Source organism: Pseudonaja textilis, chromosome 1 (assembly GCF_049901715.1).
Source record: "Pseudonaja textilis isolate UNSWEBS1 chromosome 1, rPseTex1.2, whole genome shotgun sequence".
NCBI lineage: Eukaryota > Metazoa > Chordata > Lepidosauria > Squamata > Elapidae > Pseudonaja > Pseudonaja textilis.
Window position 1 is genome coordinate 20663882 of NC_141990.1, and position 24312 is coordinate 20688193.

General features: G+C 37.2%; 2 protein-coding genes across 9 annotated transcripts in view; both read right to left on the reverse strand.

Moving 5' to 3' along the window:
• Positions 1–1177: 1177 nt before the first annotated feature.
• On the reverse strand, positions 1178–13377 carry KCTD7 (potassium channel tetramerization domain containing 7). 7 transcript variants are annotated; one of them, XR_015742396.1, is made up of 6 exons: positions 10493–11398; positions 10006–10198; positions 7260–7429; positions 6393–6571; positions 3618–4631; positions 1178–3012 (listed from the first exon to the last, which is right to left on the reverse strand). XR_015742396.1 is itself a non-coding variant. In XM_087927397.1 (6 exons), the coding sequence occupies exons 1-5, from the start codon at positions 10606–10608 to the stop codon at positions 4255–4257; spliced, it is 1035 nt and encodes a 344-aa protein (XP_087783523.1). In that variant the 5' UTR covers positions 10609–11401; the 3' UTR covers positions 1178–3012; positions 4219–4254. The 7 variants fall into 7 exon arrangements, 6 of the variants coding, with proteins under 6 accessions (XP_087783523.1, XP_087783517.1, XP_087783532.1 ...); XM_087927397.1 differs by having other exon boundaries at positions 4219–4631; positions 10493–11401; XM_087927391.1 differs by having other exon boundaries at positions 1178–4132; positions 4219–4631; positions 10493–11401.
• A 3258-nt stretch (positions 13378–16635) lies between these two features.
• Positions 16636–24312, reverse strand: part of TPST1 (tyrosylprotein sulfotransferase 1) — a 38717-nt gene continuing 31040 nt past the window's right edge. For both annotated transcript variants that reach the window (XM_026708595.2, XM_026708596.2), the window contains exons 4-6: positions 23772–23822; positions 19106–19143; positions 16636–17560 (exon numbers count right to left, since the gene is read on the reverse strand). In XM_026708595.2, the coding sequence (XP_026564380.1) occupies positions 19126–19143; positions 23772–23822 (69 nt within the window). In that variant the 3' untranslated portion in view covers positions 16636–17560; positions 19106–19125. The remainder of the gene's footprint in view (positions 17561–19105; positions 19144–23771; positions 23823–24312) is intronic.

Genomic DNA, 24312 nt, shown 5'->3' on the forward strand with positions numbered 1-24312 from the left:
GTCCACTGGAGTCCAATGTCTGTCAGTTACTGTTTTTGAGCCAGATTTCACCTAATCTGTATTCTTTTGGTTTTTCCTGCCCTTTCAATTTTATCTTCCATAAAGTTGCTCCATATACTGTAGTTGCTACCTACAGACAAATAATCATGAAGGCTTTCTTATCTTCAATATGTGGCAACACATTTCAGCCACATTTCTTGCAGACCAGTTGTAGCCTAGACACTTGTGTTATATGAACTGAGCCGCTATGATTTTTACTTCTACATCCTCTTAAACTAAAAAACTTGGATTAAAGTACTCAAACTGTGTCCTATCTTTACATAAAGCATTATGTAAGACTTAGCAGAATTCTGTTTATGGATTTAGGCTGCAGATTTATTTTTCAGGAAAGAAGTTTCCTTAAACCCAAGAGACTTCAGTGTGGACATATATGGATGCACTTTAAAAATATACTGACCCTGAATGTTGTTAAATACCTTCTGAATATGTTTCATATATTTTTAAAGCTAAAGATTTCAATTTAAGAATACAGGTAATCCTTGCTTAAGTATCACTTGTTCAAAGACTACTCAAAGGTATGACAGTGCTGAACTAGAATTACAACAGGTCTTTCACATTACAGCCATCAGTGTCTCCATGATTGCACTTGGCTCACAGTTGCAATGGTCAGTATCCCACAGTCATGTGATTAATATTTATGACCTTCAATGCTGGTTTCTGACAAAGTCCATGGCAGAGCTGGCAGGTCGCAAACAGCAAGTGCATGACATTGTGCTTAACAGCCATGCAGAATTCACTTAACTGGAACTGCCAGATCTGCTGTCGTAGTCAATGCGATCCCATATATCATATTTTATGACTGCATCGCTTTGTGAGAGATGCTGGTAATACCATCATTTACTAAGGATTACCTGTTTTGGCTCGCTTAAACAGTTACTTTATGAAGTCCTTCTTCAGGTCTTGGGGAACATCAAGAATATTCTTCACATCTCCCCTCTCTCCCAAATACACATTTATGGACACCAAATTACTGGCTGGCTTTCGTCATAACTGTACTGCATGATTTTATTCTTACATTTCTGCCCCAAGAATGTTGGCTTTAAAAAATGTAGTACTAGGCAGATTAATTCCAGCTCTGTGGAATTGGTCAGATTTAAAAAGATCACTGCAAATTAGATTAGGTAATGAGATAATTTATTGCACAATACTGACACAACATATTTCAATACAGTTTACACATGAGGAGTTTGGAGGAATCACATTTTGTTTTAGCATTGTTTGCCATTTTGACATAAAGAGCAACATCCACATTCCAATTACATTTCACTCTTTTTTTTCTTCCAGATGACATTTTGGCTGCAATTTTATACACATTTATTGAAACCCGCATTTATATATCGGACTGCACAAAAAGATGAGGTACCAATGCATCTGATTAAAATTATTTAAGTGTCTAAACAATAATCATAACAGAAATTACTAAATTGATTTATTACACATTATTTATGTAAAGCATTTATATCCAGATTATATTTTTCTGCACGATAATTTATTTGTATTGAAGGGCAGAGTGAGGAGAGGCTTTAAATTCACAAATCAACGGTTTTAAGAAAATAATAATCCTATGTTTTCAAAAGTAAGTGTTCCACAGTGATGATTCTGTGCTTTTAGGATTGCAGCCTAAATAATTTCTGAGGATCATGTTTTTCTGAATAATTCCTAATTGTAGCAATGTGCAGCATCCCATCTGTAAACACTGCATTGATTGTGGTATCAGTAATTTTAATAAGTATACTAAGATTCTTCTTCACTAATTTTAGATTGCTACATTGTCCAGCAGCTACCTAGGGTTGTTGCACCAACTACCTGGGAGGCCCAATACATCAGAAGATCATTAATCTCCCAGGAAACTGACTCCAAGCAAAAGATAGGCAGCTAGCATGTTAACCCCTAACCATTAGCCTCACAGGTTTTATATATGTGCTACTTGTGCTATGGCTGGTACCCTATTCAATCTCTGCTCAAGAACTATGCACTGCATAGGAGCCCTTGCAATTAGCAACTGACAGTCACCCAAAGTGACAATAAAAATGTCAGAAAAGAAATACCTAATGGGACTATGTAAGTTTGATAGGGACTCATCCAATATTTGATGAACATCAGGATTCAAGAGACAGAAAAGCACATTTTTCTAAGTTTAATTATTCCATTTTCTGAAAATTCTTCAGCCACTATATTTTCCTCCATGGTTCTCTGAAAGGATTCTTCCACCATCTATTTTCTATACTGTGCCCTTTGGTTAGATCAAATTATACCAGAATAATTTTTGAACAAAGATAAATATGCTAAATTAAGGAGCGTATAAAATATGTGGGACCCATTAGTCCCGTGGAATTGGAATTTACCCATTGTTTATACCGTTCAGGCGAAAGCAATTGGAATCACTCATGAATAGGCCCAAGTAGAGTTTATTGTTGATCATCTATATTACAAGAATCTCACCAAACTCTTCTTTCCTTTGGGAAATGGCAACTACAGACGTAAGGGTTTGACCTCACACATTTCCTCCTCCGGATTCTAAGTTGAAATGTCTCTTCACTCCCCCTAGAGGGCCCCTCTCCAATTCTACCAATGGTTCCACGACATTACCAGTTTTAGTTCCAAATTTCTGGCTGTTGTAGCATCCATGCAGTCATATCATGTACTCTTGAGATAATGATGATGGCGGGAACATCCAGCATGGGGATAAAATAAATATGGTCAGCCTAATTATGCTGTGTGGAAAGAGAGGGGGGATATTAGGGTCAAGAGATGGCACCAAATATCAGGAAACGGCAAAGGAGGAGAACACAAATCAGATGGGAAAATCTACCGTTCATTCTGGCTACATCAGACTGCACTACCTTTCTTTCAAAAAATGACCCAACAGATAATAGGTTGTCTTAATAGATCTCCAAAAGGATGGCAACCATTGGTCCAATCGAATAGCTTAAGACCAATGTGAGACTTCGCCTGTCAATCAAGAAGAAGGTGAGCATATGTGAGTGAGCAGTACATCCATCTTAATTTGGCTTAACCTAATATATTATCTTACCATTACTGAAATTATGCATTCTGCTAAGCCACACTTTAACTATCACCTTTGAGTAAGCTGTGATTGGCTGAATTAGTGCAACGTACTGATCCAAAACTGTAGTTTACAAACCATGGTAACTGAATCCACATTACAATAAGCCAAACTCAACAAATCACACTGTAGCTCAGCAGTTGAAGAAGCAGACAGCACTATCGGACCAGGAGATCTGAACTATTTTTCATGCCTCCTCTTAATCTTATCTTTATATTGGGACATAAACAACTCTGATTGGCTCAGTTTCAGAAAATAAACTGCAGACCCATCTCTGCAAGGAAACATGTATTTAAAAATTATCAACAAGTAAAGCTGTCGGTATAAAGAGCAGGCACATTTCGTTTTTGTAATAATTTCTTTTCATTTTTTATGAAGAATGCAATCCAGATAGTTTGAAGAAACCATGACACATCCAACAAATGAAATTATCATTCCTTAACAGAAAGGTGGAAATAAATTAATTTTCAACAGATCTATACATACATACCCCAGCACAGATTTATAGTTAAAACAATAACTTTAAACACAGATTTAAGGAATTTTTCAGCCATTTTCTTCTTTAAAAAAAACATCTCAGTATTCAGATATACTTCATTCTTTTGATCTAAATGTTGTAACAATGAAATCATGAGCAGCAGAAATGGAAGTTGTACAAAATAAAGTGCTGCTATATTCTGCCACCAGATGGCTACTTCAACAGCCAACTGAGTCTCTGCAGAAAGAACCCTTTGTAACATTTCACCCCAGCAAGATCCATTTTTGCAAAGCAGTGCAAAGCAAGTGAGGCAGTTGGACAATGGAGGTCAGCTGTGTGTAAGAGCCCTTTAAACACCTCTGCAAGCTGTGTAAGCAACACGACCCTCCATTCTTATCTATGGCTGTGACTTCTCTAGTATCCACATTAACATGCTTCCTTTTAGCAGGATTTTTCTTCTTTGAAGCAAAGAAGCATAGGGCAAATTCCAGTGAGCTTTCACAGCTAGCTTTGGAGGACAAATGCTCCTGCAAGATAGACACATTCCAACACCTATCAGCAATACCACAGTTCACAGAACCCAGACTGGTAATACACAAAAAAGGTTACACACCAGCCTGCTCTCTTTTATGCTCCTTGTGCTAAGGGCCTACCACCACGTGATCTTGAATTCATAGATTGGGCGCTTGCAGTAGTAATGGTTAATCAAGTGTTTGTCACACACACCAATACATTGGTGGTCCACTGTGATGCCCCTATCGGAAAGGTCTGTCACAATGCAATGGAGGAGGTCGTACACATCTGCCACAGCTTCCCATGGCCCAAAGGACACATCCACCTCACAGTGGTGCTCAAAAAGCTTGGCCTCTCCTTCACTCCTCTCAAAACGGAGGGAGTTGAAAAGTGGGCACTCGTAGGGTGTGATGGGCATCTCTTCTTTGAAGACGCAGATCTTTAGCTTAGCAAATCGAGCTTTCCTTTGCATTGCCCTCAGCTTGGCTATTTCAATGATTCGTTCTAGATGCTCTAAAAAGCAAAAGAGAAACAATGAGTGAAATGTGGTGAGAATGCCTTCCCAGAAACAGTTTTTGTCATTAAATAACTTATTTAGAGTGAAACAAAACAAAAACAAAATCCTCTTGCAACTGGTAGTGGGGAGAAACAAGTCATACAGTCAAACCACTGTCTTGATTCTTAAATGAACACCTCACCTAAATCCTTAGCACATCTTAGCACCTGGCCTAGCTTAAAATGGGGTTTACTGCATTTAGTAACTCATCTCTTCCTTGTGTCTCATTTAAAGTGCTATCCACCTATCCTTGAGCCCACAAGGAACTATTGGCATAAGCCTTGCTGCCAACCCGAATCCCATCCTGCCGCAAGTGTGCTATTACTGAATAGTAACTATCCTCATTCACTATGTTCAACCCAGATTAAGGCAAGGGACTGAGTTGTTTCCTTTCCTTCTATCCAAAAGTCAACTACCTCTTTAAAATGGGCTGGAATAGGAAAGGTGGTAAGCTTTGACGGATGATGAGTAATCCATCTCCCTGCCCACCCCACTTGTAATTGGATGTTAATATTTGGTTTTATCTTATTTGTGTGTGTATACAATAGGTAATTAATCAATGGTATAGCAATTTAATTGTTTGATTTCTCTAGCCACCCTTCTCAGCAAATGACTGTGGGCGGCTCATAATTCAAAACATGTTACAATTAACATCTTAAAACTTTTTAAAATAAGAAAAAAGAATACAAAACAGTAAACAGTAAAAAAAACATTAACACATCTAATTCAAAATATACAGAAAGCAACTCTATCACTGAGGTTTTCAAAAATAGACTGGACAGTCATTTTGACCTGGATGGTGTAAGACTCCTGTCTTGAGCAGGGATTTGGCCTAGAAGACCTCTGAGGTCCCTTCTAGCTTTATGATCCTGGACTAAGATACTTTAGTGTTAGGAAGACTGCAAAACAAAGCAGGAAGGAGTGTTGCCAATGTATCACACAACTCCTTCCTCCATACAATATTTGTAATGAGTACAATACACCTGTTACAATAGTTTTAAACATGGGTTGAGCTTTCTTGCAGTAGAACACTAAACCTGTGGTTAAAAATAGCCTCTGCTAACAGTTGACAAGGATGCAGGAGAGTTGCCCATTGCAGTCGGAGTGACACAGCACACACCACTGTACATGCTTCTTAACTATAAGGAGGTACACACAAGCGTGCAGTGTGGCGAACAGAAGACTATCACTGCATCATAGGGTATCCCTCCATAATACCTGTCAACTGCTCTGAAGATTGATTTTTTAATATTGACTTTATGGCACTAAACACCTAAAACTTTATTGAGTTGCACATGATAGGCTACGAAGTGGCAGTGTGAAAGCCAGTTTGTACTCCTATTCTATACACAGTCACTACCAGCAGCAGCCAGCTGTCATTCAACCAATCCAAGTGTCTGAACCAAGATCCTACCAAGCTAAAGGGGAAAGCACAATTTGAAGGAATTGAACTCTTACTGCCTACCAGGTAAACCAGACAGGAAACATGAGCAGATGAGCTAATTTTACTTTATCATAAGGCTACATTAACAGTTTTGTAAGTCTGAAGGTACAAGGGAAAGTTCCTAAATTCACTAAAATGAGCAAGAGCCAGAGAACAGATAAAATAATGTGTAAAAAACTACCTCAGTATGTACTGATTTTTCATTTTTAAACTTCTAAAATGGTGACTTGGCAGAAGGCAATAAACCACTACAATTGCTATATTCTCAATTTACCTTTGTAATAAGGCATTAAGCCCAGGAACGCCTGCCGGACTTTCTCTCCTTTGAGGGGCTGGAGCTCTTCTAGACTGTCTAGCAATGGTCCTATAGAATAATACTGAGCTTCCTTGTAAACAGACCTCACTCGTTCTCTTGGGGGTAAGTCACCAGATCGTAGAAAATTAAGTACATCACTAAAAACAAAAAGGAAACAAACAGAACTGCTGAAATAGTGGTCACCTGTTCTCTTGTGAGAGATGTTATTGAGTGTAGTGATATTTTTTATTATTATTTTAAAAATGCAATACATTATTCAGGTAACTAAGAAGTATAAAGACAGTTTCACGAGAATAAATTGCATTGAAAGTTGCAGCCTAGCGTTGAATAAATAACCTGAACTGAAACTATAGCAATTGCACTTACTTAGACACCGCTTTATAGTGCTTTACAACCCTCTCTAAGCGGTTTTACAGAGTCAGCATATTACCCCCAACAATCTGGGCCTTGTTTTACCAATCTCAGAAGGATGGAAGGCTGAGTCAACCTTGAGCCTGGTGGGATTTGAACAGCCAATAGTCAGCAGAAGTGGCCTGCAGTACAGCACTGCGCCACTGAGGTTCTAGCAACTAGCAATATTAAGGAACAAAAAATGGATTAGTGGAAATATATCTAAAACACTACTTTCTAAAACACAGTACCTGTTGCAACATGGATGTTACTTAATGAAGTAGCAATCCTTGGCATTCTACTTATTTTCTCTGTGCCTCACTCTGAAGAAAATACGAGTGCAAAGGAAGAAGAGCTATAAGGACAGGATATGAACTTAACCTATTGGTCCAAGTACTTTATGAAAAAAATAGCACATTGTCAAATATTATGTACCCAAAATATGTTCCATCTCTGTCAATAAAATATCTGCCCTCAGCATCTGTTGGGATGTAATGCCGACCACTGAACATGGCTGACAACATGGTGTCTTCATGACGTCTCAGTGTTGACAGCCTGGTCATGAAATGGGTGCCTCCAACATTTAGTGGAACTACTTCAGGGAACTGGAAATAATAAATGGTGTTGAAAATTAGACATAGCATGGAGAAAATAGAAAAATGTTTTCATTCTCACATAAAACCAGAATTTGGATCATTTAATGAACTAGAGGTAGTCCTCAACTTATAACAGTTTGCTTAATGACCATTCAAAGTTACAACAGGCATTGAAAAAAATGACATGGCCATTTTTCACACAACTGTTCCGGCATTCCCCAAGGTCATGTGATCAAAATTCAGGCACTTGGCAACTGACTCATATTTATGACTATTGCAATTCCCAGGGTCGTGTGATCTTTTGCAACCTGTTGACAAGCAAAGTCAATGGGGAAACCTGATTCATTTTACAGCCATGTTACTAACTTAACTACAGTGATTCACTTAACAAATATGGCCCCAAGGAAAATGAGGCAACATTCACTTAACAAATGTCTCACATAGCAACAGAAATATTGTGCTCAAATATGGTCGTAAGTCAAGGAGTCCCTAAATAAAGCCATCCAAGAAAAGTATATCTAACTCCAATGTTTTCTCTTAGACAATTGTGGATATACCTGCTTATCCATTCATAGGACATCAATATTTTCAGTGAGCAGGCTATTTCTTATGAATTTGTTTTTTTTTTCTCTTTTGAAAACAAATGTTGATTTAAAATTTGTATTTAAGGATTACAGATTTCATGATTGGACTGACCTTTGGAGGAAGAGTGTTATAGAAATTACTAATAACAATTGACAATAGAGGCAAGACTGCAATAAGAAGGTCCTTCTTAGGTGATTTCAAAAATAATTAGAGACAATTTTAGAGGGTTTCAATAATTACAAGTCAAACAGCTATATTTTATTTGAGATCATTTGTGGAATGTCTATTTTAATCACAATGCTGGAATAAACATTGTTGGCAGAGGTGGTATTCAGGAGGTTCTGATCAGTTCTGGAGAACCGGTAGCAGAAATTTTGAGTAGTTCGGAGAACCAGCAAATCCCACCTCTGACTGGCCCCGCCCCCATCTATTCTCTGCCTCCCATTGAGTCCCAGCTGATCGGCTGGGTCTTCTTTGGTTGCCCTGCACAAAGCTGGAAAGCAGTTTAGTGGGGTGGGGAGAATGGGATTTTACAGTAACCTTCCCCTGGAGTGGGATGGGAATGGAGATCTTACAGTATCCTTCCTCTGCCACATCCACCAAGCCAAGCCCACCACGCCACGCCAACAGAACTGGTAGTAACATTTTTTGAATCCCACCGATTGTTGGAAACAAAAAGATAGGGAGTTCCTAATAAATCCTATTTCTATCACTCTTAGAAGCAAGTAGGCAGGCTGGTGTGAGAAGAGATAATTGTTTAGGCAACTTGTGCCCAAACCATTTAATAAAATCATCACAATTTTGAATTGTGCTGAAACCAAACTGGTAATTAGTGCAGCTGCGGTAGTTAATGCAAAATCAATCATGTCAATGTCTATTACTACCCATGCTGCTGCAATCTGGATAAATGATGTTTCTAGATAATTGGTGTAAAACTCGCCACATCATGTTGCCGTCACTTGACTTTCGTGACTTTTTCCCATTCGTGGAGCTGGGATGGGTGTTGCTTGCGCGTGATGCATCTGGCCCAAGGGCCACCAGTTTAACACCCATTCTAGATAGTCCTCAAAATAGGTCCTTTATACAGCATTCTGCAGCAAAAACATCCACGTAACATATGTTTAACATGTTTCACCAAGGGCAGATCTGACATTCCCAAGAGCCTAAGCAGGGTAAAAACATACTGTAATTGGGCAGTTGCTAACTGCATGAACGTTGAAACTTAACTCACGACCAATCCCTGGGTGACTGTAAACAGAAGAGACAGAGAAAGGGTACATACAGAAAGACCTTTACTAGGAACGACCAGTATACTCAAGCCAGACTGTCTATCTGCAATAGCAAACTTATCTGTGAATTTTAGGAATTTTCACCCATTCCAAATACTAATAAAATAGATTTGGTATTCACACCTTTCGAACTACTAAGAAAACTGATTAGGTCTGTAAACTGGTCTACTAAAGTTTGCACAGGCCTCTATCTGTGGCTTTTCTTGGGTTCCAAATCCAAGAATATTGTTCAACATGTGGTAGGCTGGCAGCCATTCAGCTAAAATCAACCTCCTTGAAAACTCAGCTTAGCTTAGAACATACATTTAGAAGAATTATTCTTACATGCAAAAGGGCAGTGTAGCACAGTGGTTACACTGTTGGACTGGAACTAAGGAATTCACTCTCAGCCAAAGAAACTTATTTGGTGATTTTGAACCACTTATTTTCTGTCATCTCAGTGGATTGTTGTTGGAAAAAATGGAGTGCTATGTAAGTGCCTGGAGCTTCTGAACAAAAGGCAGGATAAAAGTCTAATTAAATAAAAATAAATACATTTGAAACCTAGATATGGATAACTTGAAAAATTCTTAATTGTCAGAATATTTAAAACCCAGGACAAACATATTCTAAGGATTTGAATTTATTTTAAAGTATTGCTTTAGTGGAGTATTGCTATGCTAGCACAAACAGAATAATGCACAAGGATACAGCATGTATTAAATCACTCACCTGCTGAGGAAGCAGGGGCAGGGAGTGCTCTGCCTGGGTTGCTGTTGGAGTGGCAGGCTCTTGAAAATCATCCTCTGCATCTGAGCTCGACATGGCATCGCCCAGGTGTCCACAAGCTTTGGTCTGCCCTGTGACTACAACCATCCCTCTGACTGTTGTAACTGGGTTTGCTTGGTAGGCAGCCGTGGCAAGGCTAATGGGAAGTTAAAAGCCATGTTCATTCAAGAGCCTTTTTAAAAGAAATCTAATAAGAATGAACCACTATGGGGCAGCAGGCACTCAGAGATGCTCCACATTGGCTGTTTACAGGTGTCACTGCTATTCTCAGGAAGTGAATCACAATCAGTATAGTTATTGCACCTGCAATTATCTACAAGCTCTGAGGGACATGCTGTGCGAGGGCCCCCATTTGCACAAGAGCACTAGGAAACCTTCCTATCAGATTTAATAGCCAACCAAATCCTCAGTGGAAATATGCTTCACTGACCGGTTGTTCAACTTGCTTTTAGTTGCAGGACTGTTATTTGTTTTTCCAAATTCAACTTGTTGGGAATACCTGTTGCTCAGTAGCCATTTGGTAATCCCCAAAGCTGTCAACCACATCTGCTCTCAGACTGGGCAGCCTGTTTTTGGACACTCCCCTTGCTGAAAGTGGTCCCAAAAGCACAGTACACAAAAGGAAATATTCCTCAGCCAGTTTTTGCAATAATCAGCAATTCACAGAAATCAACTACCATTAAGTAGAATTTTACTATGATAAATAGTTTGACAGAAAATATTCCCCAGAAAGTGGGGTGTGTGTGTGTTTGTCATAACACCATGTATAAAAATGTGGGCTGCCAAATTTATGTAGTCGATTTCTCCAGTAGTGAGCAAGAAATGGAAACAGGAAAATAAAGATGATTTTTTTTAACCTGAATTTTTATCCCTTTCAGGGATTGGTGACATTGCTTTTAATTTGCGTTTCATTTTCCTGGTCACTTCAAACATCATGACACACAGTGGAGAATAACATCTGGACTGCAAGTAAGCATTCCTGGGGAGGAAGGAGATTGTTCATGTTTGAAATAAAAAATAAATTAGCTTTATTTTGAAGATATATTTCTTGGACTAGGAATAATCTATGCTACAAAACACACTTTTTAAAGCTCTGATGCCTATAGAAACAATTTTTGTTCCTATTCTATAGCATCAAGGAATTATATACTCATCCTGAATAGCAGCATGAAAGAAAATCTAATGCAACTTTATTCTTACCCTAGGAGCAAGATAGATAGTACCTAAATTTGATTAAATATATATAAATATAATGGGTAAAAGATACAGGAAGTTTACTCTTAGTACACATTTTCAGATTTTGGTCCAAATTTTATAGAAATGCAAAACATTTCATCAGCAGTGTTTTGGTAGTGTATTCTCCCATTTGATATTTGTCACAAAATATTTCTATTTACCATTTTCTAACTTCATCTCATTTTATTTTTTTGTAGATTTTTTGTACAATATTTTATATTGTAAATTGTAGACAAGCATACATCTGACACACCCTTTATTTACAAAATGTTTGTTCTAAACTGATTTTAAAATTATCTCATCTAATTACATGAAAAAAATGTTCTCCCAATTTGCAAGCCACATACCTATTTGCTTTGTCATATATTTTTTGACTGGTGCTTCATAATTTGTGTAAATGAATAAATCTGTTTGTATAATTTGCAAAGTGGATAGTCATATTAGTAGGAGAAACAGCAGAGTCTTTTGGCATTTCAAGCTGTCTTATATTTACTATGACAGCAGCTTTAATGGGCTCAGCCAAGATCCTCTTTTCCTTTTTGCTCTTACTCAATCTTATTCAATTAGACAGAACTACTTACAAATCTCTTTTCCAATTCACAAAAAGATCTTCATAAATCCATCCTACAATAAGCCTGCCCCTATTCTTAATCTTATTGAATTAACCCAAAAGTATTAAGGGATTAAGAACTAAAATATAAAGACTGAATTTGTACCACCTTTTTCCATCTGGTAGATCTTCATCCTCTTTTGCTGCTTAAGGAAAGGCAAATGCAGAGCATAACACCCCTGCTGCTTTATCCTTAGGGACTTGAGCACAGGTGGGCCTTTTTATCTTGTTGATGAGAAGAAGCCTAATGCTATTTCTCAACTGATGCTGTGTGAGGTGCAAATTACAATTACTGTAAGGCACAGCTTTCATGGTAGAATGACACCCAAGCTAAACCATAGGAGAAAGAAAGTATCTGAGCCGCAACCTTGTCTTTAGACCAGGCCTGTCCAACTCCTGGCCAATAAATCACATGCAGCCCTGGACAGCTAGCAATGCAACCTCACAAGATCCTAAACTTTTAACATTTATGTGCAATCATGTACATTATTATATGCTGTCCAAGATAATGTCTCTTCACTCATTGCTGCCCAGGCAAGCCAAAAGGTTGGACACACCTGCTTTAGACTCAAATTCAAATTTCATACAAAAGCTAAACAAAAATTAAAAGCAGTGCAGCCAAATAAAGACAATTACCCTTTACCTCCCCATCCACACAGACAGGCCTCAACTTTACTGCTCCTTGTCCCCTATATTGAAGCCCTAATAACAACAGAAACAGCCACCAGCTGGTCTGGCTCCAAGCTGGCCTTTCCCTGCCTGGAGCCCACTTGATATGGGGCTCTCTACAGCAGCCAACGAAGGTCAGGCTGCTTATAGTCGATGAGGATTGTAATCTGAAATATCTGGAAGTTAAGGTTACAAAAGATCCCTCCAAAGAGAAGGGGCTTCCCTTTTCCTCTCTCATCCACCCGAATAAACGAAATAAGCTTTGCTTGGCAGAAAGCAATCAAAAAGAAAAAAGAATGGGCAAAATGTGACCCTTGCTAAGGGACCACACCCCAAAGGGAAAGGTCTGCCACTTCCACGCTCCCAAAGGGCCCAGAAAGAAACTGGACTTCTTCACCTGCTCTCCCATCCCCCCCCCCCCACACATTTTGTTTTGGCCACACTCCGAAAAGGGGCGGGGCATCAAGATCACTTAGTGATCGGGGCGGAGCCAAGCCGTAAGGAGCTTCTAAGACTGGCCTCCCATCTGCTCACCTGTTGGTCTATTCGCCGATGGAAAATGGCGGCGATATTTGCCGTCGCCGAAGCTGCTCCTCGCTGCCTCCTGGATGAACTGGAGTGATATATCGGCGCTCTTCAATCAAAGTCCGGCTCCCCAACCGCCTTTCCTTGCCCCGCAGGCCTCCGCCATCCGGGTACTTTGGGATTGACGAGAACAAGACAGATTGTAGGCTGTCCAGTGGACGGAGTGAGGCCAAAAAAGCTCCGCCCCCTTCTCTGCTACATCCTCTAACTGGCTCGAGCCGTTCTCCGTCTCCCATGGCGACGAGATGCAGCAACGGAAGGTCTCAGCTCTGACTCTCGCGCTTCTTCTAGTTGCCAGGGAGACGGAGGTTCACAAAGAGCAGCCGAAGTGATGTATGGAAAATTTAACTTGCTCCACCAATAGATAATGAATATGCTTCGTCTCTGTTGTTTGCTACCTCATATTATCATATCTCCCCCTTGAAATGAAGTAGAGCAATTGTCCTGTGGGGGAAAGGGAGATAAACGTTCCCAAGTGATGGATGTGTTCACACAGTGCACTTGATTGTTGAATTAACCGATTTTCTGGATTTGCACAATATGTTGAATGTTTTTTTTTTGAGGGGAGCAACTGGTAGTGCGGTCTACTGAAATGTAATTTAGTATTTGAAATTGCATTATTCAGAAAACAATAGAATAACATAGTAGAAAGGGATCTTGGAGGTCTTCTTTTCCAACCCCTTGCTCAAGCAGGAGATCCTATACAAATGGCTGTCCAGTCTCTTCTTAAAAGCCTCCAGAGATGGAGCACCCACACTTTCTGAAGGCAAGCTGTTACATTGGTTGATTGTTTTCACTGTCAGAAAGTTTCTCCTGATTTCCAGGTTAACTCTCTCCTTCAGTTTCCATCCATTATCCCTTGTCTGGCCTTCGGTGCCTTGGAAAATAGCTTGACCCCTTCCTCTCTGTGGCAGCCCCTCAAATATTGGAATACTGCTATCATGTCACTCCAGTCCTTTTCACTAGACTAGACAAACCCAATTCCTGCACTTCATAAGTACAAAAGTGGATAGTTAAAATGTCATCTTACTTCATTATTTCAAAGTACCTCAATAGACAAAACCAATAAAAAGAAATTGGAATTGACAACAGATCTATTTTAGAGAGAATTGGGCCTTTTCAAAAGAACTTGGTGCAGTCTGTGTTTTAAAAAGGCCTTGGCTTGAAACCATACATTTTCCTAATAAGTTGGGCTTGCACAACATATTAAACCACAAAAATAGTGAAGTTAAAAGTACAATGTTTAATGTTGCTGTGTATATGCATCCGCTAGGACTTTATCAGACATAAAGGAAAAGGATAAACTAGGATATAGAGGTACTCTACTTCCACGAGATGAAATTATAAGCCAAAATGACAAACTAAAAAGAACCAAATGCTTGGTATAGATGATATCTACCCAAGTGGCCTTATAACAAGGATTTTTACTATTAAGCAAACATCAGGAATATGGAGCATAACCTCAAAGTGACAGGAGGGAAGTTCAAAAGTAATGTTAGAAAGTATTACTTCCTAGGAAGAGTAGTGGAGGCCTGGAACCAATTTCCAGTGGAGATAGTGGGTCAGTCATCACTAATTAAATTTAAATATGGTAGGGATAAACACATGTCTATCATCTAACAAAAATATAAAAAGAAAAGAAAACTCAAGGGTAGATGTGATGTATCACTTGGTCTTTTTTTTTTTGTTTGCATTTTTCTATGTTTCTATGAGCATGCAAACATGAACAAGACCTGGATTTTCAAATAGAATGAAAGAATAAAAAATATTTGATGGCAATTAATTTTACTTCTATTTCAGGAATATTGTTGAAAATACTGTATTGTTAAAAAGAAAATAATCGTATAGAATAAAAAATTTCCTGAAATGGAACAGCCATGGATTTCACAGAGGCAACTTTCATTAACTTTCTAAAACAACTCACCTCCCTGGAATAAATTGCAGTTGCTCTTGCAGATTGGCAACAGATTAAAAGACACAAAGCAGTGGGATTAAATGGACTTTTTTTTTCAAATGGGAGAGATACACATAGTAAAATTTCCTCTATGAATAGTGATAGTACAATGTTTTTGAGTAGTGTATCACTAAAATTTATCACTTAAATTGTTCAGGGGATACCATTAGAAAGAAATACTGCAAAATAATCTTTCCAAACTGGGTAAATAGGCTTCAAAATGACAAATGCAGTTCAATATAGTACTTGACTTACAACAGTTCATTTAGTGACCATTCAAAGTTACATTGGCACTGAAAAAAATGACTTATGACTGTTTTTTATATTTTTGACCATTGTGGCAACCCCCTGGTCACATGATCAAAATTCAGATGCTTGGCAACTGCCTCATGTTTCTGATGGTTGCAGTGTCCCAGGATCATGTGATCATCTTTTGCAACCTTCTGACAAGCAAAGTCAATGGGGAAGCCAGATTCACTTATCATGTTACTAAATTAACAACTACAGTTATTCACTTAACCACCATGACAAGAAAGGTCCTAAAATGGGACAAAACTCACTTAACCATCTCAATTAGCAACAAAAAATTTGTGCTCAATTATGATCATAGGTCAAGGGCTACCTGTATCTATTAGCACAAAGTATCCATTTCTATATTAATGGAAAGGGATACTAACTGATCAGGAATAGATATGACAGCCAAAGAAAGCTGTCAGTAGCATTTTGGATAGTTCAATGAAAATATCAACACAGATTGTAGCTGCTATAAAAAAGAAAAGAAAAACTAAGCAATTTCCATGCTTGGTGTCACTAAGAGAGAACCTGAAAATAGAAAGGTGCACAGGATTGAGATATTAGTCACTCTTGTGCATAACCTTTTTTTGAAACTTGGATAGAAGTCCTGCACCTTTTCTAGTCCTTCTAAATCTTTCAGCCTTATTTAGTGCTAATGACAACAATAGGTCTCTCAACTGCCTGCAAGGGCTGGGGATTAGCAACACTGTTAGTGCTGAAGGTCGTGTATTGAAACTAAATTAACATGGATCAAGCTGTCAGTAGGAAAAAAAAGACCAGGTTTTCACCTTACACCTGAAAACAGAGTCTGATCCAGATACTTTTCAGATAATGAATTCAATACTAGAAAGGTCACCTTAAAAGGGCATTCAAGGGGCGTTCAAACACAGGTAAACAATTTGTTCTCACAGGAAAGCCTTCTTTTTTATGTGCCAGACAGATTTATGGGCACACGGTTTTTGAAAAAAGTAAAAAAGACATTTTGTTCTCGAGTTGTATTTATTTTTAAGTTTGTATAAATTTAATTAATAAATTTAATTATTTATTTATAAAACTTGTTGCTATTACTATTTTAATGTTAAATAGCCATATTTTAAATATGATTTTCATGAGTTGATTGGCAGCATAATTAACACACACACACACACATATATCCTCAAATTACTTTTTCTTCCCTTTTTCCAACCTGTAAATCATTTTAATTCAGAAATCCAGACTCAAAAAATTGCCACATTTAAAGCTTTTATTTTGAAAAATAAAATACAAAAGGCTGTTGGATTGTAAATCTTCAAGTTCTTGCTTGCATCTCAGAAACCATTTTTAAATAATTAAAACATAATTTCATAAATCAGCTAAATTGGGGGTGGTGACAACAGGAACAAGCACCATTTTCCACAAATTAAAAAAATGATTGCCTAAGAAAGGAAAAATAATATACAGAGAAACTGACTGCTGTATGGTGATCTAATGATGGATATGAACTACGTGTGGAAAAAACAGTTCAAAGAAAGGTGTATTTAAGAATTAACATAGACATTCTGTGCAATGGTTCATTTCCTGTATTTTGTGAAGGAAAGCAAACAGGCCATTCCTCATTTTTTCATCCTTGTGAAGCCATGACTGCCAATCATCCCTTTGGAAGATATGCACACAAAGGAACCAGCATGCATCAAAATAGACACACCCTGCAATTCACGCATGAGGACTAATGTGTTAAATTAGCAGTCTTATGGAAAGTATCTCAAAAGTTATATCTCACATCCTAAATCAATACTGAATTCAGTTTCTTCTGAGGTTTTTAAAACAATTGTGTAAATGGGAATAAATGCAATTTCTAATTGTTGAGATACAATCTGGCAATGTATCTTCTGTGTATTAGTGTCACAGAGACTAATAGGAGGCATACCACAACTGCATGACTCTTACAACTCCAAAATGTTTTATACAGGAGAAATTCCCACCTGGAGTCCTCCCACTTTAATGACTTGATCCCAGAATCATTTCCTATAAACACCTACAACATTTCAGTACAGCTGCTGTTGGAAGAAAGATAGAAATTTACATGTCATTATGAAATGGGGACATATTCTGAGGAAACAGATCTTTGTAGATTTTGCCATCGTGCTTTCTTTAAAATGACTCCAACATTCCTAGTCAAAATAGAAAACATAAGATTTCAGTACATCTCTTCAGGATAGGGCAATGTCCATAGTAGATATACACTAATTTATGTAGTCTCCCAATCTTAGTACAGTACATAGTCATATGGAACATACATATTTTGAATTAGGCCCAAGACTGTGTCCAAGGTAAAGAATCTAAACAAAACTTCCATGTATTCCAAGTCTAAGAATGTGCAAATTAATAATCTTATCTGTTTCACTGTCCTCAGGGCAGATTTGCACTAATAATTAATGTCTGAATTTTTATTAAATATTATTGCTCTGATTTTGAACTGATTACATTTTTTGCTAATTTCTGGAATTCTTAGGTGGCTGTGACTGTTGGCTTTTTATTTCTTTTAAGAGCATTAATTTCCACCTGGCCACTAAAGTGAGGCTCTTCTAGGAGGCCATTTTATCTTTATAGCTACTTATACGACTGGTCCTGTAATTTGTCCAATTTACATGGCTAGTCCAGAAGATGATGCAAAGCAGAATCAGTCATAGAACATACCGACTGAGTGGAGAGGATAGTTTTAGAACCAAGACATTCAACCACCTCACCTATTTTCCAAAGTTAATAATATTTTGTTTCTGGGAAAGGAGAAATGCTATTGTGCTGTTGCACTTTTCAACCACCTTTGCCCCCAAAGAGCCTGATTGCTGCCACAAAGCAGATCAATCTGCCATTAATAGCAATACAAACTAGTATTTTAACCAAATTATTTTATTTATCTTCCTTGCCTAGTAGTGCTCCTCCAATTGTGGCAAGTAAGAACCCAAATAAGAGATGTTTCACTTCAAAGGGTGTCAAAGCCTTTAACCAACTCACAATTTAGAAAGAGGGATTCTCACAAATTCAGAGTAGGAAGATTTATTGCAATGAGTAAAGGATTAGGTTGCAGAATCTTGAAAACTGGTTTTGTACACTTTGGCTCCCATTCATTAACATGAATGTCTATTATGCTTTATCTTTTTTCTAACTGACTCATTTATAGGGAAGGATTCTAATTATTTGATACCATTATTAATAATGGTATAATAATAATATTATTATTATACCATTATTAATTCTTGTTTCTTAGAGCCAGAAACAACTAGCATGTATGTGCGAGGGGAACTTTTTTACCTTTACCTAATAATGATAATGATATCAATAATATATAACTGCTCTTATTCTGCAATATTTTGGAAATTTCCATTTTCATTGCCAGAGCCAGAAAATTCCACTGAAAAGGATTTCCATCCAAGAAAGGCCACCATATTCAGCTTCCAAATAAATCAACATTCAAGGGTCTCTTCTTCACCAGCAAAGTTATGCTAGAATTCACATGTATTTGTGCACCCATTTCAAGAGGCCTTGTGACAGACCATTTCTAAATAGATTATGCTCAAAGAGCGAGAATAAGGTTGTAAGTTACTCTAGTGATTATAGGTGGCGTATAAATTTAATAATTTAATTTAATAAATATCATGTACACTATGAAATTGTTGCTAAATTAAAGTAAAGAGGATGATGAAACAATTACATACATTAAGTCACATCCATTCTTTTAGTTCACCGCATCAGTCTATGAAAAAAAGAGAGGAGGATAAAGTGTTATTTTTCAAATGTACATTTAAACTATACTTGAATTCAAAATATTTGTATCAACTTCTAATACTGGAACACCATTACATCACCTTGTGGAAATTAATGGTAGTACAGTAAACTCAGGATAAAGTAAACTACTTTCTACAATGCAAGCAGACTTTCTCCACACATCAGGGTAATACTAGTGCAGATGATTTTTAAAAAGGGGTAAGATAAATTAATGGAACATGAATCTGTGCCTACTTGTTCAGACACCTAAAGAAACTACAGTTCCATTTCCATTCCCATCTGTTCAAAGGCAGAATATCTTGGAATTTTAGGTCACTGGGACCAAAGAAACCTGCTTCAGCAGAGCAAGGAAGGGCCTATCTAACTTAGTTTTGGCTAGAATCAGACTTCAATTGTAACAGAACATTTATGGAAACACCCCCCCGCCCCCCACAACTCTGCCCACATAAGGCAAGGGTAACTCCCTGGCCTTTTGACAACTTATCCAAACTTAGTTGTTATGGATAGTTTTTGGAACTTTAGCACTTTAGAGTTGCCCCTACCATAATTATGTATGCAATTCAATTATTGTACCTTATTGCAAATAATTGGTACTGCAATGACTGCACATGTAATCTGCTTTGAGCTAAACTTAGCTAAACCATTTAAAATCTTTGAAATGAAATTCATTACAAGGCAAAAACAAGTTTGCCAAAATGCCAACTTGGGTTGAGATAACACTAGCAATAAAGACCTGGTTGATGGCAATAAAGTACAAAGGACTCATAGTATATCATATGTAAATATCAATACATGATATTACACTGCATTGTGGTATAAGGCTGTTTATATCTGAATGTTTAATTTGTGGTGGATTAAAAACTAAACATGAGGATTAGAGGGAAAAATCCATGGAATGTGGCATTCAATTTTCAACAGTGGTCAGCCATATTTCTAGGAATGTCACAGACCTGAAGAAGATGAGCCTTCCTTGGTAGCTCTCATCCTCTCATCCTTTTGACATAAGAGGCTCTTTTGCTAATGCTTTCTGATTCCTTCAATTAATGGAACATGTAGAGCTTGTGGCCAAAGGTTGTAAGGTGAAAGTCTCTTCAGAGTGCCTGTCAAGCAGTTTATCCAAATATTCTATCCCTTCATATTCTTTTTTTTATTCCATAATCAACATTCTACAGAGGCTGAGCATATTCAGGTTTTCACTGAATTGTTCAGCATCTGAATTTTTATTTTATTCTTGTTCCATGTTTTTTTTTCCAATCACTGTTTCCCAGAAATAATTAGTACTCTTACAACTTTTCTAATCAAACACAACAAATAATGGAAATAATCTCTTTTAACCGGTTGGCAACTTAAAATGCAAAATTTGTAGAACATTTTGGGGGGTATGACACACAAGAATTCAGAATTAAGTATTGGAGAGAAGGAACACTACACAAACCTGAGAAGGAATAAATCCTTTACAACTGCAAATTAGTCAAGCACTGGCCAGCCAAGCCAAAGCATAAATTGATCAAAAAGAATTGAAGAGCTAAGGCAAATAGCTCTTTTGCACATGAGACAGAACAGATGCAGGTCCATACGCAACAGCAGCTTATCAGTAGGAATTCTGGTGCCTGCAGCCAAGAAAGCGGCTGTGTTCTAAAAAAAGACAAATAGCACATACTACTCTACTTTATCAACTCCTTCTTCACTTTAGCTTGATATGGGATTTCCTTTCTACTGTCTTCCTTAGCTGCAATGAGAAGAAAGTCAATATTCACTGGGGATAAAATTGTTCTCATTGATTGTTTCAGAGGCTATTCCCCCCACTGATGAAACTAGTGTGTTATTCCACAAAATGTGGGTGCATAATCTGAGTTTTCAAAGCCACATGTGGTCCTCATGTTTTCTACCAAAGTTGCCAATGAAAGCTAACTTAATATTTTTTTCTTTGGCCACACTAAAAGGCTTCAACTCCCCTTTAGCCATGCCAGCTGGAGATTATTGACAATTGCAGTCCAACATTTTTGGACTATGACATATATCTTAATACACTAAAATAGTTCAATAAATCTGGTGGGTACCAGCTTGGGGGAAGATGAAATAAATGGTAACTGGACTTCCGGTTTGAGTTTCTTCGCCGACAGACCGAAACCTTGATTGTGCACGGTTTCGATCCGTGCTCGCCACCGGAGCGCCCCGAGCTGGCTGGTTTTGGGGCTAAGCCACCCTATAGAGGTGGTGAAGAGGGGGGAGACTGCCAGCAGGGTTGAGGAGAGCCGCATCTCTTCTCCTCAGCTGGCCATTACTTCCTTTCCCGAAGGTGGTTGCAGCGGTGGTCAGAAATGGCCACCGCAAAGAACTCAACCGGAAAAGAATGTGCAGAAGGAAGATAAGAAGAAAAAGTTTTGATTGATTGGGTTAAACTGCAAAAGCAACAACGTAAGGTATGCTGGAATTTAAATTATAAAAAAAAATAACATTGTTCCCAAAGAAGATTTTGAAGCAGTGAAGGAGAGAGGGAAGGGAAAGGATTTGTTTTTTTCTTCCCTTCCCTATACTGACAGCTACGTGACTTAAGCAAGAAATTGAAAAAAAATCCACTTTGACATCAATAGGCATTTAAGCTGAAAATAAAATGTCAAAGGGATAATAATTATTTCTGGATACTTAAAAGCTTTTAAAAGCAGGAAAGGAGAGAAAAAGAATAAAAGGGTAGGATCTGGAAAAATGGAGGAGACTGCCTGGAACTAAAAGGAATTTACAGTGAAACCTCAACAAGATTCCAAAAAGATACATTTTAACTGAAATAACTGAAACAAAATAGTAGAACTGCAGGAAGAGAAAGTGGAAAAAAGAAGCAAGAAGAAACAGCTTTGGATTATTTGGATTACTTGGTGATCTTTGGATTTTTGGTTATTGTATTTAAATGACTAAAATCAATCGGGTGGTTGTTTAAAAGTGTTTAAAATGGCACCACTTTTAGAAGAACTGAAAATGGAACTTAAAAAGTTTAAAGAAGATGCACAAGAAGGGAGAGGTTCTTTTGGCTTCATATTTCAACTCTTAGAAATGGAGATCTGGAAACTATGAGAAACAACAAGAAACGCTTGCAGAACAAGAAGATTGGGACAAAGAAGAAGCCATCTTTAATGATCAAGTAACTTTATGTGGGGGGAAAAAAGGAAAGCGGGGAAAGAGAATGAAAAGTTTAAGATTTGAAAAAATGACCAAAAAAAAGAATAGTTTGAAAAATAAGTATAATATTAGAAAGCAACAGAAGAGGGGATTACAGAAGAGAGAATTAGAAGTAGAGAGACAAGGGGGTAAAAGGGGAGGGAGAAGAAGAGGGGGAAGAAGGAAAGGAAATGAAGTTATAAAGGACAGAAACAAGATATAGAAAAACAGGGAAAAGGTATAAGAATTGAAAGTATAAGCCTGTTTAGAGATAATGGGTGAAAACTTAATTGTAAAAGGGATTCTGCAAAGGTGCATAAGATAGTATTGTTATATTACAAATAGAAATAATTTTAGAAAATATGATTAAAATGATGGATAAAATATTTATCGTAATCTAGTGGAATGTTTGTTAATAAATAAATGAAATAAAGTGAATGAGAGAAATTAAGAAAAGATGGGAACATTTTATATTAATGATTTATAAAATATAAGTGAAGAGAAATATGGGGGGGGGGGGGGAAAGAATTAATTATGGAAAGATTATAAGTGTTCCCAAGGAAGTACGATATTTAATTGAAAAGAAATGTTAAAGATGTTAAGATTTTAATGAATATTAATGATAGAATTGAATTGGAATGGAATGTGTGTTTTATTTACATATATATATATATATATATATAATTTTTTCTTTTTAATAATATAGTGTGTATTTTAAGAATGTACCAAGCAGAATTCGATTGGAAGTTATGTATTATATTGAATGTTATAATCTTAAAGGTATACATTGAAGCTTAAATAAGAGTTGAATGGATAAAATTAAAGATATAAAGGTGTTATACTCCAATTAGTAACTACAGGGGAAAATTTGTTTAATGAGAAAAGATAATATGAAATTGAAACAGGATAGACCAAAGTATAAATATAATGATTTGAATTGAGATGAGAAAATCCAAATAAAGTTGAGAAAATTAAAAGAGGGGAAAAACTATGTAGAAAATGTAAAACAATAATAAAATATGGAACAAAACACAAAAATGAGCATGAATTTGAGTTTGTGTCTGTATGAAGAAGCGATAACCCAGGACCATGCTATTTTCAAAAAAATGTTTTATTTGTATTATGTTTTTTTTTTGTGAAAACCCAAATAAAATTTTCAAAAAAAAAAAGAAATAAATGGTAACTGAGGAATATACAAAAGGAGTGCTTGTTAAATATTTTTGTACATTTATAAAAAAAAACTTGGGTGTGAAAACAATTCAATCCTGCAAGTTGAGGCAGAACCTGCTAGAGATCATTGTTTCTTATAACTCAACATTACTTCACAGGTGAATTCAACTTACAATTCTGACTGTATTCATCTGCATGGCCTTGACTTAGAAGGTCATTGATGTCAATATTACCCTAGATCCTTCGTGAGATGAGGGCTACAAGAATCCTTACCTGTGATATTTCTTTTAGGAAGTCAGGAAGTTGAAATTCACCTTTATAAACCTGGGAGGAAAGAAAACAAACTTTGAAACAGAAATCATGCTCCAAATATTAATACTTTTCCAGGGCCCATTACACTCAATACCTGGTTGTGATCCAAAATATCTAATAGAAATCTGATTATTATATTGCACTGAGTATTAAGCTGATACAGAGAGGCTGTAGGAAAAGAGAACAGCCTACATATATGATTCAAACCACCTCACATGCTTTCTATTGGTCTTTTGAAGTTCAGGAGAGGCTTTTATAAAGAAGGAAGTCCTACAAAGAGTTGTTTTTAAGGAAAAATAAAGTATCATCAAGCTGGGGGGAGAGAGGGAGTCAATAGATGTAGAGATTCTAGGAAGGGAAAGGAGGAAAGCTGCCATGAGTAAACCAGTCATCCAATTTCGTCCAATTTCTATAGAGTGGTAACAGCACATCATGGCCTCTGAGTGAACTAGGATGGATAGCCCAAAAGACTTCCTAAAAAGCTAAAGCAGACCACTACCTT